The sequence below is a fragment of the Macaca fascicularis genome, chromosome 6 (assembly GCF_037993035.2).
Source record: "Macaca fascicularis isolate 582-1 chromosome 6, T2T-MFA8v1.1".
NCBI lineage: Eukaryota > Metazoa > Chordata > Mammalia > Primates > Cercopithecidae > Macaca > Macaca fascicularis.
Window position 1 is genome coordinate 15,004,212 of NC_088380.1, and position 16,292 is coordinate 15,020,503.

A 16,292-nucleotide genomic window follows, 5' to 3' on the forward strand; every position below is an offset into this window, starting at 1 on the left:
ACCGCAAGTCTTTGGTTCAGTGAGGAAAGAGGTAAACGTACCTGTATGTATTTTCGTGTGTATTTCCGACACATTTGTACTGATTGCCGTTGTTCTGATTGAACAGGTAGAGAGATTGGCCAACAATGTATTAGCTAGAGTTTTACCGGGACAGCTTAAAAGCTCCAGATAATCCAGGCTTGGAGAGACTGATAAGGATTTTTGGATTTTGTTATCATTTGTTTTCCCTTCCATTTGTTGAAATACAAAATTCAGACCCAGAAGCCCAAGGAAGGGTCGAGCTTTCCGCTTGGGAGCTGTGATGTTGATGGACGACAAGCAGAAAGCAGACCCCATCATCTCTCACTTTGCCTCTTGGTCTCCTCGAGGGACCACGCTCCAGACCTGGGCCAAAAGAGGCGAAAGCCCAGATGATGAAGGCTTTGTAAGGAAACACTTATTTAATCCAAGTACGTTCAAGCCTCTGTTCTAGGACAAATTAGATCCCCGGGTATCAAAAGAACTTGATAATTGTATCCCCGTATCGAGCATATCAGTCCAAGCAACTGTGGGAAAGTGAGGGGATGCCAGAAGCTGAAAACGCACTTGTGCTTTTCAAAGAAGGTGGATTTCACGCATTACTCAGAATGAGGTTAATCCTAGGCAGAGTTCTAGAGACAGTTTTTAAACCGCTGGTCAAGAAAAGTGAATGAACAAGTTATTACACATTAACTTTGTTTTGTTCTCTAGTAGGTTTCTGGCTTGAGGAAGGACGTGTAGTGGAATTAGTGGGTGGGCATTTGACCAGGCCTTTCAACATGTGATTTGTAGACAAGGAAGGAAAATATGCGCTGTCTGTTAGCATAGTTACTAGAATTAGACTGTTTGAATGGCTATAATAAAAGAATCAGCCAAGGGTGTTAGCACGAGGCCAAAACTCTCATCCTCCCACACTGATCTCCAGGTAGAAGATGGCAGGAGGCAAGCTTCTGATAGTAAGACAGTCCTCATACCCCACAGGTACGTAAGGAAGTCACTTCCAGTCTAGAGCCACAGTTAGATCAGACGTCCTGACTGACAAAGGTAGTGACAGGCGATGATAGACCAGTCATCTCAGGTGGACCCGAGGTCCTGCAGAACAGACTAGTTTAATCCCTGGTGTCACCAGGGGAGGAGTGCATGTATATGTGTGTGCACACATGTGAGCATGTGTGTTTTTTCTGCATGTGTGTACGCAGACATGCACACGAGCCTGTTTTTCCTGCATGTTCATGTGTGTGCACACACGTGAGCATGTGTGTTTTTTCTGCATGTGTGTACACACATGCACGTGAGCCTGTTTTTCCTGCGAGTATATGTGTGTAGGGGAGGAGAGTGCAGTCCTGCCTTTTAACTGACTGCACGTAACCTATTCAGAACTTTTATGTCTGTATGTGACATCTGGAGAGACTGCTCATCCCAATTCAGGCATCCGGAAAACTACTTTGCTGTGTTCAGCGCGATTTTTCTTAAAAATGGGCAAATTTCCAGCGTATAGCAAGGACAGGCTTAGTGCCGTAGCCAAAATAGTTGTTGCTGCATGAAAAGCTTTGCGAGTGAGACTGTCAGTGCAGGGTTTGGTGAGTGGATGACGTCAGCAGTGCTGGAGGGAGTTTGCAGCATCATGTTGCGGGTTGTCTGTTCTCATGCAGAAAGTCTGTGAGTGGTTGAATTGGTTTGGAAGGTGAGTGTATCAAATCTTGACAAGGGCTTGTCAGATATGTCAGATGATAGAATTCAGATCCCAACAGATCACAGCACCAAATCAGTCACAGAAAGTTTCATTAATCAGTTTTAATATATGAGTGTTTTGAATCAGTACAGAATAAGAATCACGCAGGTGGCAACAGCATGTGTTTAACGAAGAAATGGGCTTACATATGTTATTTGATTGAGTCCACAATGCTGTCATGCCCCCAAATAACTCCTTCCACTGTGGTGACCAGGGAAGCCGTTGTCTTGCTTTCTGGCTGCTGTTTGGATCACGTGGGTATTGTGTTCAGTTGTCCAGCCCCTACGTCGTTTGGTTTTGCTTAATGAATATCACATCAATTTAATGTGTCCACACTGGGCAAAACTGACTTGAGGAGTGTGAGAGTAATACAAACAGAATATATTCCAGAATGATCATCTGGTAAGAACATGCCCTGGAAACCGTAATTATAATATCCTCGAACAGATTACACTGGTTATTTATACACTCTTCAGACTTCTTAGTGCTCAACAATTGATGAAATATCATTTCTGGGGAGTCATGTTTGTGTTTAATTTTCAGCAAGTACTGGCCACAGTTCTATTTATTTCTACTAGAAACATCTCCTTGGCAAGGAAAATGCCCTTTCCATTTTCCTCATGTGCGCATGCATCTGTGTGTACGTGCGCATGCATGTGAGCATGTGTTTTTTTCCTGCTTGTATATGTGTGTGCACGCACATCAGCATGTTTTTCCTGCGTGTGTGTACACACATGCACGTGAGCCTGTTTTTCTTGCATGTATATGTGTGTGCATGTATGTGAGCATGTGTGATGTGTGTTTTTTCTGCATGTGTCTACACAGACATGCACATGAGCCTGTTTTTCCTGTGTGTATATGTGTGTGCACACATGTGAGCATGTGTGTTTTTCCTGCATGTGTGTACACACATGCACATGAGCCTGTTTTTCCTGCATGTATGTCTGTCCATGCATGTGAGCATGTGTTTTTTCTGCATGTGTGTACACAGACATGCACATGAGCCTGTTTTTCCTGTGTGTTTGTGTGTATGCACATAAGTATGTGTTTTTCCTGCATGTTTGTATGCGCTCACGTGAGCATGTGTTTTTCCTGTGTGTATGTGTGTGCACGCACATGAGCATGTGTTTTTCCTGCGTGTGTGTGCACGTACATGGACATGTTTTTCCTGTGTGTATATGTGTGTGTACACACATAAGCATGTGTGTTTTTCCTGCATCTTTGTGTGTGTACACATGTGAGCAGGTGTGTTTTTCCTGTGTGTATGTGTGTGCATGCACGTGAGCATGTATGTTTTTCCTGCATGTTTGTGTGTGCACGCACATGAGCATGTTTTTCCTGCATGTTTGTGTGTATCCACATGAAAGCATGTGTGTTTTTCCTGCGTGTTTGTGTGTATGCATTTGAGCATATGTTTTTCCTGTGTGTATATGTGTATATGCACATGAGCATGTGTTTTTCCTGTGTGTATATGTGTGTGCATGCACATGGGCGTGTGTGTTTTTCCTGCGTGTGTGTGTGCACACATATGAGCATGTGTGTGTTTTACCCCATTATTCCACATCCCTTTCCTTGCTCCTTTTTTAAAATGTTAAAGACTTTTACTTTCAGACTCTCTTAGAGGAGTCATTTCATTAAACCTTTGGGAATCCCACGGAAGCGGCCAAGGTTAAGCTGTGCTCTTCCTTTGGGAATTGACAGTCGTGGTGACTGCTGTCTTTAGTACATTACTGGAAAGTTTCCAAGAGGCAGTTCTACAAGATGAGCCTTTGAAGAAGCCAATCCTGTTTTCCATCTTTTGCTTTCAATATACGAATTGAACTTTTATCTTTCTCCATTTAATATAAACCAAAATTCATCTTTTAAAAAAATGTTGATTTTTAACTTTTATTTTAGGTTCAGGGGCACATGTGCAGATTATAGAGATAAACTCATGTCATAGGGGGTTGGTGTACAGATTATTTCTTCACCAAGGTACTAAGCATAGCACCCAATAGGTATTTTTTCTGATCCTTTTCCTCCTCCCAGCCTCCACCTTCAAGTAGGTCTTAGTGTCTGTTGTTTCTCTTTTTGTGTCCATGTATTCTCATTATTTAGCTCCCACTTGTAAGTAAGAACATGTGTAGTTGGTTTTCTGTTCGTGCATTAGTTTGCTAAGGATAACGGCCTCCAGCTCTGTCTCTGTTGTGGCAAAGGACATACTATCCTTCTTTTTTATGACTGCATAGTATACTTTGAAAGGGGAGAATGTTGGGGAGGAGTGAGCTGGTGTCAAAGGAGCTCCAGGTCATGCTGTCCCCGCAGAGTTCAAGAAATGAAATGTCACCCCGAGGAAGGCAGGCAGGCTGCGGGAGCATGGACGCTGTCTGCAGGTCCTTGAAGACGTGTCACGGCAAGGAGGAATTACGCTTTGGCCAACTGCAGTGAGAGACTATGGCTGCTGTCCAGATGACCTGAGGATGGGGAAGCAGCATTCCCCAAGCTTGACACCCCTGGATAACAACTTATGCTGAAGAGAGTGTCTTATCTTGTGGGGATGTTGGGCAATGGAAGGAAAATAAAAAATTCCCGAAGTCAAATTCTTCTTTTAGGCTTGATACCATTTGGTTAGTTTAAGTCCATATTGTTTCCTCTGTGAGCTTTGGCCCCAGGTCAGTCGCGTCCGTCTTCTGTCCTACTTGGGTGTTATCACCGCATCCCCTGTGCCTCACCTGTACTCAGTCTCACGCCTCTGCAGGGCATCCACCCTCTGGTGCTGGAATGCCCATGCACTGTCCCATCTTAATGTGCATTGCTGCCCTGAATATGCGGCTGTGTTTCTTCTGCTTTTTCCTCCTTCCTTACATGTAATACGTTTGCATGGATAATTACTTCATGATGCCAACTTTGATTTGTTCTCTGTTCCTCCCCTCCTCCACCCCATACATCCTTCATAAATTTTCTTTGATCATATTAAGGCAGCGGTCGCCAGGGACCGGTTTTGTGGAAGACGATTTTTCCACAGACCAGCGGTGGTGGTGGGTGCAGGGATGGTTTTAGGGTGAAACTAATCTGCCTCAGATCATCAGGCATTAGTTAGATTCTCATCTCTTAAGGAGCACACAACCCGGATCCCTCACATGCACAGTTCACAGTAGGGTTTGCACTCCTATGAGAATCTAATGCCACTGCTGATCTGACAGGAGGCTGAACTCAGGTGTTAATGCCCGCCCGCCTGCTGCTCACCTCCCACTGTGTGGCCCAGCTCCTAACAAGCCACGGACCAATACTTGTCTGCAGCCCACGCTTTGGTGACCCTTGTATTAAGGGATGTTTTATTCTACCTACCGAAGAATGAAAAGGTGCTTCCCAAACTCATACTCTTCCTTAATCAGGCCTCAGGCGTGTGGACCCACAGTACAGTTCGTCATTTCAGACAGAGGAACATGCGGCACATGGTTGAGGCAGTTCCGTTTTTCTCCCTGGTTTTTATACCTGAAACTGAATCACATTTTATGTGCATAGTGGTTGTCCTCTGAGATTCCACCTGCAAGTTGCCATTGAAACTCCTACTTCTGCTTCTGCCTTGCAGCAGGTCTGGGAAGCTGTGGCTTTCATACTTCCCCTGCTGGCCCTATGGCTCACCCATTACCACAAGTACCCAGATGATTGTCTTTGTCAAAAACAAGAGTAGGGAAACAGATACCAATGGCAGCAGCTTCTGTTCACCAAGTGCTTGCTGAAGTTGCACACTTCACATGTGGATTTTCACTCTGGCTTTCCAGTTAGAGAAGATGCATGTAGTATAATGATTTCATTTCATACAGGAGAAAACTGAAGATAGGTGCTCCAAGAATTTCCCAAGACCACGCATGGGATAAGGACCCTAGCAGATGTGTTGGGCCCCTCCTTCCATACCCCACCTCCAGACAGACGCTGATTATAGCCTCGGTTCAAACTGCATCAGCTCGTACCCCACTGGGGAGCACAGAAAGGTTGCAGCTGCAACAATTCCCAGCTTAGGGCCCTGCTCCTAATTTCCACTTAACTGGAGTCTTGGTCCTTTCCCAGGGTCCTCCACCCCAGCCAGGTCCTCTCGGAGCCCCCTGCAGCGGGGTCTCCCTTTCCAGGTAGTGAGGAGGGGGCCTTTTCACCTCAAAGCTAGCTTTTCAGGGAATTTCTCCGGCAGAGCTGTGGGGCCCATAGAGGCCTGTGGGAGGCTTCCCACATCTTAATCACTCGGGTTTTCACCATAGAACTCTGCGTCCCTTCCTAGTCATCCTTCTGTGTGGATCCTGGTCCATGAGCCAGGTCCTGTACACACCAGCAGCCCACTTGTGGACTGAGTTCAGGTCCTCTTCCACCCAGCACTCTGGCCTGCAGATCCCCCGGGCACCTCTCAGCAGTAGAGATGGCCAGCAGTAGCTCTGATGACCTCCAGGGGGCAGCCTTGCCTAACCCTGCTGCTGCCAGACCTGCTCGTGTTTCTCAGTAGAATCCAGACTGCTGTGAACTTCCATAGGACACAACTCTCTTGCCGCTGGGCAAAGATTTATCTTTTTATTATAAATTTGCAGCATGCCCAGAAGTATAATTTTTTATCTTAGTAAGTTTATGGTAAGAATTTTATAGGCATCCTAGAGGGTATTTCTCATTTCTTTATTCGAGGATATTTTAGGCATCATATACACTATTTTAAAAACTTAAAAACAGACTTTTCTTGAATGGTGTTTCATTATGATATGTGCCCATTCACCCCCAGTTGATATTAGAAGTGACCTTTATCTAAGACTTTTTTCTCCAAATTGAATGAGAATATTTCCTGTAGGACCAGACAGAAAAATTCCAAAGGGGCAAGTATTTTAAATGGTTAAAATGTAGCCTTGCTCCTTTTGCCTCATTTAGTTTGTCCTTTTTTAATGTCATGATCCCAGGATCAGTTCCTTGGTGGTCTCCTCGGTACCTGTGGCTCTTCACTGGTTTCATCGGCCAGCAGGAGGGTGAGCACATCCAGTGTGTGGTAAAATATCCAGGATGTTGCGGGGAATACACTAGTTGTGTGTTTTTTTGTTTTTTAACTTCCAGGTGGAAGGGAAAACGTTTGACCCCTAAAGATTCATGGCACTTCCCCTAGAATTGAGAGGAAGTGATTTCTATAGACTCTAACAGACTAATTCTAGCATGTTTTCCTCATACTGTACTATTTTTAGGAGTAAAAAGATATAAATGTGGGATGATGTTAAGTTTACTCGACCAAGTGACATATTTTGAACAATTGGTAGGAACCCAAATGTGTTTTGAAAAATATCTAGAGAAAGATTTTAAAATTGTGATTTTTATTATTATGAAAAGAGTTTTTCTTAGAACAAAAACAGTAACAGTGACTAGCATTTACTTATTTCGTCACTCCACATTTTGTTCTCATTGAAACCTCCAAGCAACTTTTTTTTTCTTTTTTTTTGAGACAGACTCGCCCAGGCTGGAGTGCAGTGGCATGCTCTCAGTTCACTGCACCCTGCCTCCCAATTAAAGTCATTCTCTTGCCTCAGCCCCCCAAGTAACGGGGACTACACGCGTGTGCCACCACGCCCAGCTATTTTTTTGTATTTTTAGTAGAGACAGGGTTTCACTATGTTGGCCAGGCTGTTCTCACACTCCTGACCTCAGGTGATCTGCCTGCCTCGACCTCTTGAGTGCTGAGAAATATAGGCGTGAGCCACCACACCCAGCCCCAAGCAACTTTTTGAAGCAGGCATTATTACCATGCCCATTTTATAGATGAGAAAAGAGCTGGATCCAGGTAACTTGTCCAAAGTTACACCCTAGGAAGTGTTAAGTCAGTACTTGAACCCAAGCAATCTGGCTTCGCAACCTACACTCTTAGTCATTATTGTCTGTTACCTCTTATGAGAAGTGTTTGATTTGAGTGATCGTTTATGGAAGAAGCACTCATAGTCGCTGTCAGGCTGTTGCAGTGGAGTTGTTAGAAGCACAGCTATGCATTGTGCGTCCGGCCAGTTCCGGGTCATTTCTCATCTTCTCTTCACCAGAGTATAAAAGTGAGACTTGGCAAAATGCTTTTGTATCTTAAATGGTATTTTTGGTAGTATTTGCTGGAGAAGAGGAATTTTGCAAGGGTCCCCACCCACATGGGCAGCCTGTCCCCCTTCCTGTACCACAAGTTGGGTCCTTGAGTGAGGCCTCACAATGAGTCAGGACAGGCTGCTGATCTCCCAGTTCAGGGCCCAGAACTGGCTGGCAGGGCTTCAGGGAGAGGGCCCAGCGGTGCTGGGGGCCTGACCCCTCCTGTCTGAGCAGGGCTGGGAGGGTGGTTGGGACACCTGTATTTCAGGGCCTTGCTACAAGATGTGTCCTGTTCAGGATATGCAAATTCTCTACTGCTGCCTTAAGTAATTTTGTTCTGTTTTGCTGATTTTGCTGTTTTTCTAGTAGGCTTTTTTTAAAAAGTGTTTTTGTTTTCTCAACAGATTTAAAAGAAGAGATATCAATTTCTATTAGTGGCCTAAGAACCTAGCTAAAGGGGAGTGCAGCTACAGCCACAGGCCACCATTGGCTCCTGCCAGCAGGGGACCTGGTTTCTCAGTGCCCAGAAGGGCAACTTGTCACCAAGTGAGCCAGATGCCCTCCTGCTGTGCTGCAGATTTAATATTTGGGTCAGAATTGGCTCCATTACCTTTATTTTCAGCTACATTTCTTCCAATTTGATTGGAGTGAGAGAAGAGCAATGGGCTGCAGGATTGTAGAGTGTCAACTGTTTTCTGAGGACCTTTTTCAGATGTACATTTGCTTAAATCATCCACTTCTGCTCCAAGTTTGAACATGAAGTGCAGAGGCAGCACCGTTGCTAGCATCTCAGCAGTGGGACAGAATAATAAGTTGACTATGCAGAGTCCCCTGTTAATTGCTTAAGTGTTCTCCATTTTGTGTCCATTAATTAGTACTGTAGTTATCACCGGCAGGGGACCTGGGAGTACTCCATTTCCTGGGTCCCACTGGACAGTGACGAGGTGGGGGCAGCTTCAGTGAAGGAGTGTATTCAAGCAGAAGATACACTTGAGATTTTTGAGAGAAAGGAGTGAAATCAATGGTTTATTTTCTTTGTGAGCAGAATCAACGCAGTTGCACAGCACCGCGTTTTCACAGTGTCCATCTGAGGAGAGGAATCGGAGGGTGGAAGGCTGCAGTGGCTGCATGCGACTCAAAGGGTTTGCCTTGGGAGTGAGTGGGCACCCTCTGTGTGTGGCCAGTTGCCTGCCCCACCCCACCACCTGCATGTGGAAGGCAGGTTACCATCTTAAGTAGAAATGTCCATGGATTGGATAATGTCATGGATGTTTTTGATTAAATATTTTGACTCTTTCATGAAACATTACAGCCTTCTTCTGGTAATTGGTTAGTTATAGCTCAGTGCAGCCAAGTTGGCACATACTTGGTTTCTTTGAGCAAATCTTGCCTGTTCAGTTAATTTAAGTCCATCCTTATAACCAGGGTGATAATTCCGTCTAGAGCGTTGCTGTTGACGGGAAGCCCTCCAGTGTGTCCTCTTTCATCTGCTCCTCGTAGCGACGCCCTGAGGTGGCATTGGCATTCCTAGGATCCCTGTTTTAGCAAACCGAGTTTCTTGAGAAATTAAGTGATCTCTTAGGTCACACAGCTAATGCTTCGTAAAGCATTTCCTAAATCCAGATCGCCTTACTCTAAGTCTTATAATACTGTTACTACTATACCATGTGACTTAGCAACTTAGAATGTTTTTCATGGGAAATGTTAGTGCAAATTGGGAGAGTCCTTCATGCCATGATCTTTCCTGTTTATAAATGCAGCTGCCATGTTCATGAGAATTTAGAGGAAAACAAAGGAACAAGAAAGCATCTTATTGATTATAGACCCTTTATAGATGGTGCAGGGCATCAGTTCGTATTTGGTGAGTTGATGAGTGGCATTTTCATGTGGAATTAAATATTGATGCCAACTCTGGCGAAGTATTCTTTCTGATACCAGCTTTCGGGCATAGCACTTCATCACCTGGGGCTTCTCTTCCTTAATCTAGAGAATGAAAATTTTGAACTGGCCTATCTCTAAAACCCCATTGATTAAAATTCTTGAACTATATGAAATTTGATAACTTAGACACAAAAAATAGGGTGGATAATATGAGAAAAGTGAACAAATGTTTTATTTACTTTAATGTTTTCAGTAAAATTAATTCTTAGGACACTGAGTAACAGGACTGAAAAATAATTTCTTTGCCAGCACTTTTCTTACTTTAAAATTGGCCTGCTGTATTTTGAATGTGTATTGACTTGCAGATAACAATAAAAGTATATTTTAGATATATAAATATTGCTCAGGGAACAAATTGTAGTGTGTAATTGATACTAAGATTTTCTTTGTTACAAATGGAAGTCTCTATGCATATTTCAGAGAAACAAAGTCATTTGGTAATAGTGTGTTTTTAAAGATATGTTTGACAGCAAAAGAACACTTAAAAGCTTAGCTTGGGTTTGCCATCATTAATAATTAGGGAATTGCAAATTGAAACCATAGTGAGATATACCACTCATTTAGAATGGCTTAAGTTAAAAAGACTGACCACATCAGTTATTGGTGAGGAAGTGGAGGAATTGAAACTCTCATACACTGCTGGTGGGAAGGTAAAAATGATACACCGCTTTGGAAAAACTTGACAGTTTATTAGGAAGTTAAGCATACACCTACCATATGATCCAGCCATTCTACACCTAGATATTTATCTAAAAGAAAGGAAATCGTAAGTTCATACAGAGGCTGTGCCCAAATGTTTATAGCAGCTTTATTTGTAGTGGCTCCAAACTGGAAATAACCCAGATGTCCACCAGCAGATGAAGGGATAAACTGTGGTTTCATACATACAGGGACTGCTATTCGACAGCGAAAAGGAATGAACCCTCGATACACACAGTAGTGTGGATAAATCTCAGGGTAATAATGCTGAATGAAAGAAGCTGGACAGAAAAAAAAAAAAAGTACATACTGTCCCAGTCCAGTTCTAGAAATTATTTTAGAAAATGCAGGGTAATCTCCAGCGGCTGAGAGCAGGTGAGTGCCAGGGAGGGAGCGGGACAGAGGGCATCAGCCAGCTTTGGGATGAGGGAGAGGCTCACGGTGAACTGGGCATAGACAAATGTCAGAACTCACACTGGACACTTTACATTTGTGCAGCTTATAGTACGTCAGTTAGTCCTCAGTAAAGCCGTTTTATAAAAAGCTTGGCTTGGAAACAGAACACCACAGGCACACACAGTTTCTTTCTGCACATACAGTTTTGACTTACGAGCCTCGAGGCAGCAGGCATTGGACAGGGTGTCAAGCGGGAGGTCCCGACTTGCCCCATCTCGCCAGCTGAGCTGGCTGTTCTCACTAGACATACAGAAGATGTGTGAGCTGACTCTTAGTCCCTGAGGAGGCTGAAAGCATTTTCTCCACATCCAAACCGCTGCCAAGCCACCAGGGCCTGCTTAGTGTAATTAATTGTCTTTTTCGGTTCCATGAATAGTACCCCAGAGATCTGCAGGAGTTAATGGACTTGCAGGAAGTAGGCTGTGCTCCTCGGCTCCCACCAGGCCCAGAGCCGTTCTTGCCACTCTCGTTCCAGGGTGTCTTTGCTCACCTAGGTCTCCAGCAGCCCGTTTTATGGTGGTGGCAGTGGAGGTGTCTGCGTCTTTTCGGCGTGCACACTCTTTCCGTCAAAGGCCCGAACTGTTGGCAGCCTGACTGCGGGGCCTGGGCTGGTGCCGTCACCTCCCTAGCTCCACACCCTGGTCCCCGGCCAGGCTCGGTGGTGAATTCCTTTCACCACATTGTGCACTTCCTTCTGTGTGCTTCCGGGGGAAATCAGTGGTTTAATAATGAAAACTTGAAATAAAAGTGTCCACCTGCTACGTAAGAGCCTGAGACATGTCAGAGAAGGTGTCTTATGTCAGCAGAGGTTTCTGTGGACTGAGGGTCTTTTCTTATTTCCACCACACTCTGGATTGAGCCTCAGGAGAATGGGAAAGAGCAGTTTCCCTTCCCTTTCCTTTTTCTCTTTTGTGACAGTGCTGCCCGCCTGTTTATTTTCCTCCCTGCGGCGGTGGCATGCTGCTTTTGTTGTGCATGTGTTCCGCTGGCAGTGGGACTGGATGCCCCTCCCTCCTGTCCTTCCTTCCTTCCCTCTGGGAGCGGTCTGTCACCAGTCTCCTCCCAGGGCAAGTCACACACAGACTCCGCTGGGGCCACTTGGACACCGTGCGGCCCACCTGGTGGTGCAGCCAGGCCGGCCGGCCTCACCCACCTCTCCCCTTCCCCAGCTGTGGACGTGGCTGGAGGAGCTGCAGAAGGAGCTGCTGGACGACGTGTATGCCGAGTCGGTGGAGGCCGTGCAGGACCTCATCAAGCGCTTCGGCCAGCAGCAGCAGACCACCCTGCAGGTGACTGTCAACGTGATCAAGGAAGGGGAGGACCTCATCCAGCAGCTCAGGTGGGCCTCACCCCTCTCCTGGTCCAAACGGATTCTGAAGCCCTGCCAGTGACTCCCCTTCCCCTTTTACTCTTGTGGGCAGTCAGCTCTGCTTCTCTGTCCAGCTCAGTGCAGAGCAAGCAGCGTCGTGAAGACAAAGGAGAGAAATGGCTCTCTTCTCTCTTTTCTTTTCCCTCCTTCCTTACAGTTTAACTTCATAATAGTTTTCGTTATAACGTCGACTAATACGCCACATAATTTAATTGTAATATTTTCTCTTAACATCCAACTAGTAATTATTGACACTTCTTTATAAACGAGATGAATGTGAGCCTCCGAGGACTGCGCCCTCAGGCCGGTCTAGAGGACAGAAGTATTCACCTCCCAACGTCCAGATTCAGCCAGGCCTGCAAGGGGCAGACACCCACCCCCAAGTGCTCTTCAAAGCAGGATATGGAGGCAGAGCCAGGGTTGGTTTTGTTTCCTCTGGAAGCAGATTTTTTTTTATTGGGTCAGGGGGACCATTTAACCCCCTACTGTATCACTCAGGACAGTTTCTCAAGTCGTTGACTGATAACTTTACATGACGTTCACTTTTGCTGGGAGAGGCAGGAGGCGGTTACTTAATAAAGGCTTAATTGATTGCATTAAAGGTTAACCTCTCATGTCCAATATGATTCTGTCATTTATACTAACCAGGTATCATCCGTTTTTTACTTAACAAGAAAAGTGGCTAAAAATACAACTCTAAAGTGATTTTCTATAATTATTAGCCTTCTTACAGAGTGATTTCAGAAAATGCCAGAGAAATTCTTCAGTGTATCCTCACATTCAGCAGGATTGCTCCGAGGAGGAAGCCTAATATTGTTTTGCAGGCGAGCAGCCCATTCCATTTTCTGAGACAAGCAGTGCAGCTTCCTGCCAGCTTTCTTCCCCTGAAGATCTGCGTGGCCGGATCTGGTGTCTAACAATGTGTGACTTTCTCATCCAATTCCTGTTCCTCTGTGCGCTCTCGCAGGGACTCTGCCATCTCCAGTAACAAGACCCCCCACAACAGCTCCATCAACCACATTGAGACGGTGCTGCAGCAGCTGGATGAGGCGCAGTCGCAGATGGAGGAGCTCTTCCAGGAGCGCAAGATCAAACTGGAGCTCTTCCTGCAGCTGCGGATCTTCGAGAGGGACGCCATCGACGTGAGTGTCCCGTGGCCGGCGCCTGCCTGCCTGCCTGCCTGCCTGTGGGAGCCCTGGCTTCCTCCACAGCACCAGTGCCCTCTTGTCTCTGCCCCGCTCAGGTCCTGTGTCCTCACCCACACCCCCAGCCTCTGCACCAGGAGGGGTCCGGGAGGGAGAGAGGGTTCCTGGAGGCTGGAATTGGATCATCCCTGGGAGGCCAGGGGATGCTCAACCCTGGGCCCTAACGTTGGAAACAGTAGAGCAGGCAGCTCGCGTGGCAGGAGCAGAGCACAGCAAGCACTGAGCAGAACCGAAGGAAGCCAGCACAGCTTTCTCTCAGTCTTGGGGTGTTTAAACCTTGATTGGGTCGCACACAGCACTCCCTTGTCCTCAGCTTAGGCACAGTCATCAGCTTCAGGCAGCAGCCCTCCCTCTCTTCCTCCCTTTCGTCTTCTCATCCTTGCCCCTCTCCTCCTGTCCTCACCTTCCCCTTTTCTCTCTCTCCCCACCTTCACTCTCTCCTACCTTCTCTCTTCCTTGCTTCCTCCCTTTCTCTTTCCGTCTTTCTCTCTCTTGCCCTTCTCTCTCCCAGAGTGGGAATAATCCTGACTTGTGGTCATAGCATTTTAGATAATAGAAAACCCAATTTCCCCCCAAAGAGGTGTTCTCAGATTATCCATAGTTCTTACCTAAACATGGACTTCTGCACCTTATATGTGAACAGGAGAAAGAAGTTACAGGTGTCTTTTATCTTTCTTCAACACAAAGAGAGTGGTTCTGGGTTCTGTGCTTAGGAGGAGCTTGCTTTTTTGACACCGTGCGAGCAGAAGTCAGTCTAGTCGCGTGAGTGCGAATTTACCTGGGGACATGACGAAAGGAGCCAAAGCTCCCCTCCGCGGGTGAGCCTGCTGTCCTGGAGTCTGGCCGCTTCATGCAGCTGGTGGCTGTGACGGCCCAAAGGCCTCCTCCACATACCTCTGGGCTGCCCGGTGGTTCCTCTGTGACTGCTGATAGACACCTGCAGAGCACACCCCCTTAATATTTATTTCTCGTCTCTGGTTTAGAACTCATCAGCAGTCCTTGCCACTCAGGCTGGGGATGGCAGGGCTGTGCGTAGCCTGCCCTCAATCACCTCGGCACAGGAAGGACCTTCTGCCCGTAGTGGGCCGTGTGACTTCCCCTGGGCCTGTCTATAGGCCTGCCCTGGGGAGTGGTTTTGGTTTGTGGTGCAAGGACCAAGTCAGCCCTGCGCAGGACTCTCTTGGATGCCTTTGCTTGGCCACTTGTCTAAATCTCCAGCACTGTTTTCATGAACAACAACAGACCTTTTTGGCTCTGCTCATGCTCATCATTAGTGAATAACAAAAAAGGAGTCAAACCCTAAACACGTGGCTTGGTGAAACCTGCTCAGGTGCTCTCAGAGTCTTGACCTTTAGATCCACGTGGAGCTATGCAGAGAAGAGCCACCTGCACGCTGGCCTCTGCCCAGTGAGGGCCTGCCGTGGCCTCCCCAAGGTAGCAGCACAGACTAAAGGGGAGACCAGCCAGGTCCACTCCCCTCTCTGACTTCAAAGGACTCACTTTTGTAAAACTTAGCTGCATATGGAATATTTTCAACTAGGAAACACAAACCAACCAGAAGCATTAGTTGCAGTTTTTCTTCCAGGACATTTTGATACTTGAAAAAAAAAAATTGATTCATTTATCTTCATACTATTTTAAAGAGAAAAAAAATTTTTAATATTAAAAAAGTTGTATTTATTGTAAGTATATGAAAGTACTCCCAGTTTCATTGAACCAGATCAGGAAACAAAAACATACATTTTTCCCCCAGCAAGGCCACAAAATTACAAGTGTCCTAGATAGAGCCAGCGTGCCAGAGCCTGGGGGAGTGCATCCTGAATAGAGGAAGCTGTACCTGCAGCCCAGTCTCAGGCCAGCTTCAGATATGGTTCAGAAGCTGCTACAAGATCACAGCCTGAGAAGCTCTGTTCTCTTTAATCCTGAAAAATGAAGATCTGAGCAGTTTAGGCTTTGGCCGGGTTTCCTCTCTTATCCAGGAAGATGCCACATCTGATGGCCCATAGGAGTATGGAGTTATGTTTTAAAGTTTATTATGACCGGATGTGGTGGCTCACGCCTGTAATCCTAGCACTTTGGGAGGCCGAGGCGGGCGGATCACCTGAGGTTAGGAGTTCGAGACCAGCCTGGTCAACATAGTGAAACCCCGTCTCTACTAAAAATACAAAAATTAGTCAGGCGTGGTGGCAGGGGCATGTAATCTTAGCTACTCGGGAGACTGAGACAGGAGAATTGCTTGAACCCCAGAGGCGGAGGTTGCAGTAAGGGGAGATTGCGCCATTGCACTCCAGCCTTGGTGACGAGTGAAACTCCATCTCTGAATGAATGAATGAATGAATGAATGAATGAATGAATGAATGTCTTCAAAGCTATACAAAAGTACAGATGGCAGTACAATGGAACTACCGTGTGCCTGTCCCACAAATTCAGCATGATTTTACCAGCCTGGTTAACCTTCTTTGGTTATTGCTGTGCTATAGTGTTCTAGAGAAAATCATTGCCAGCTTATTCTTTCACTTCTAATGGCTTTTCTAAAAGATGAGGCTATTTTCTTACATCCCCACAATCAACTAAACATCTCCCCAATTTAACAGTCATTTCTTATTGTCATCAACTCCCAGCATGTTCAGATTGACGTGGGTGCCTCAATTAGGAGGCACGTGAAGTTGGCTCTTGTGTTTAATGGTCAATTTCTTAATCTAGAATTGTCTCTCTTTTGTCCTCCTCCTCTTTTTTTTATGCCATCATTTGCTAGAATAACTAGATCGGTTGTCAAAGGAACCAGATCCCACATTCAGTGTTTGTTCAC

General features: G+C 45.9%; 1 protein-coding gene across 5 annotated transcripts in view; it reads left to right on the top strand.

Annotated features, from left to right (window-relative positions):
- Positions 1 to 16,292, top strand: part of TRIO (trio Rho guanine nucleotide exchange factor) — a 366,877-nt gene that overhangs the window by 204,531 nt on the left and 146,054 nt on the right. For all 5 annotated transcript variants that reach the window (XM_045394729.2, XM_045394733.3, XM_065546102.2 and 2 more), the window contains exons 12-13: positions 12,079 to 12,248; positions 13,246 to 13,420. In XM_045394729.2, the coding sequence (XP_045250664.2) occupies positions 12,079 to 12,248; positions 13,246 to 13,420 (345 nt within the window). The remainder of the gene's footprint in view (positions 1 to 12,078; positions 12,249 to 13,245; positions 13,421 to 16,292) is intronic.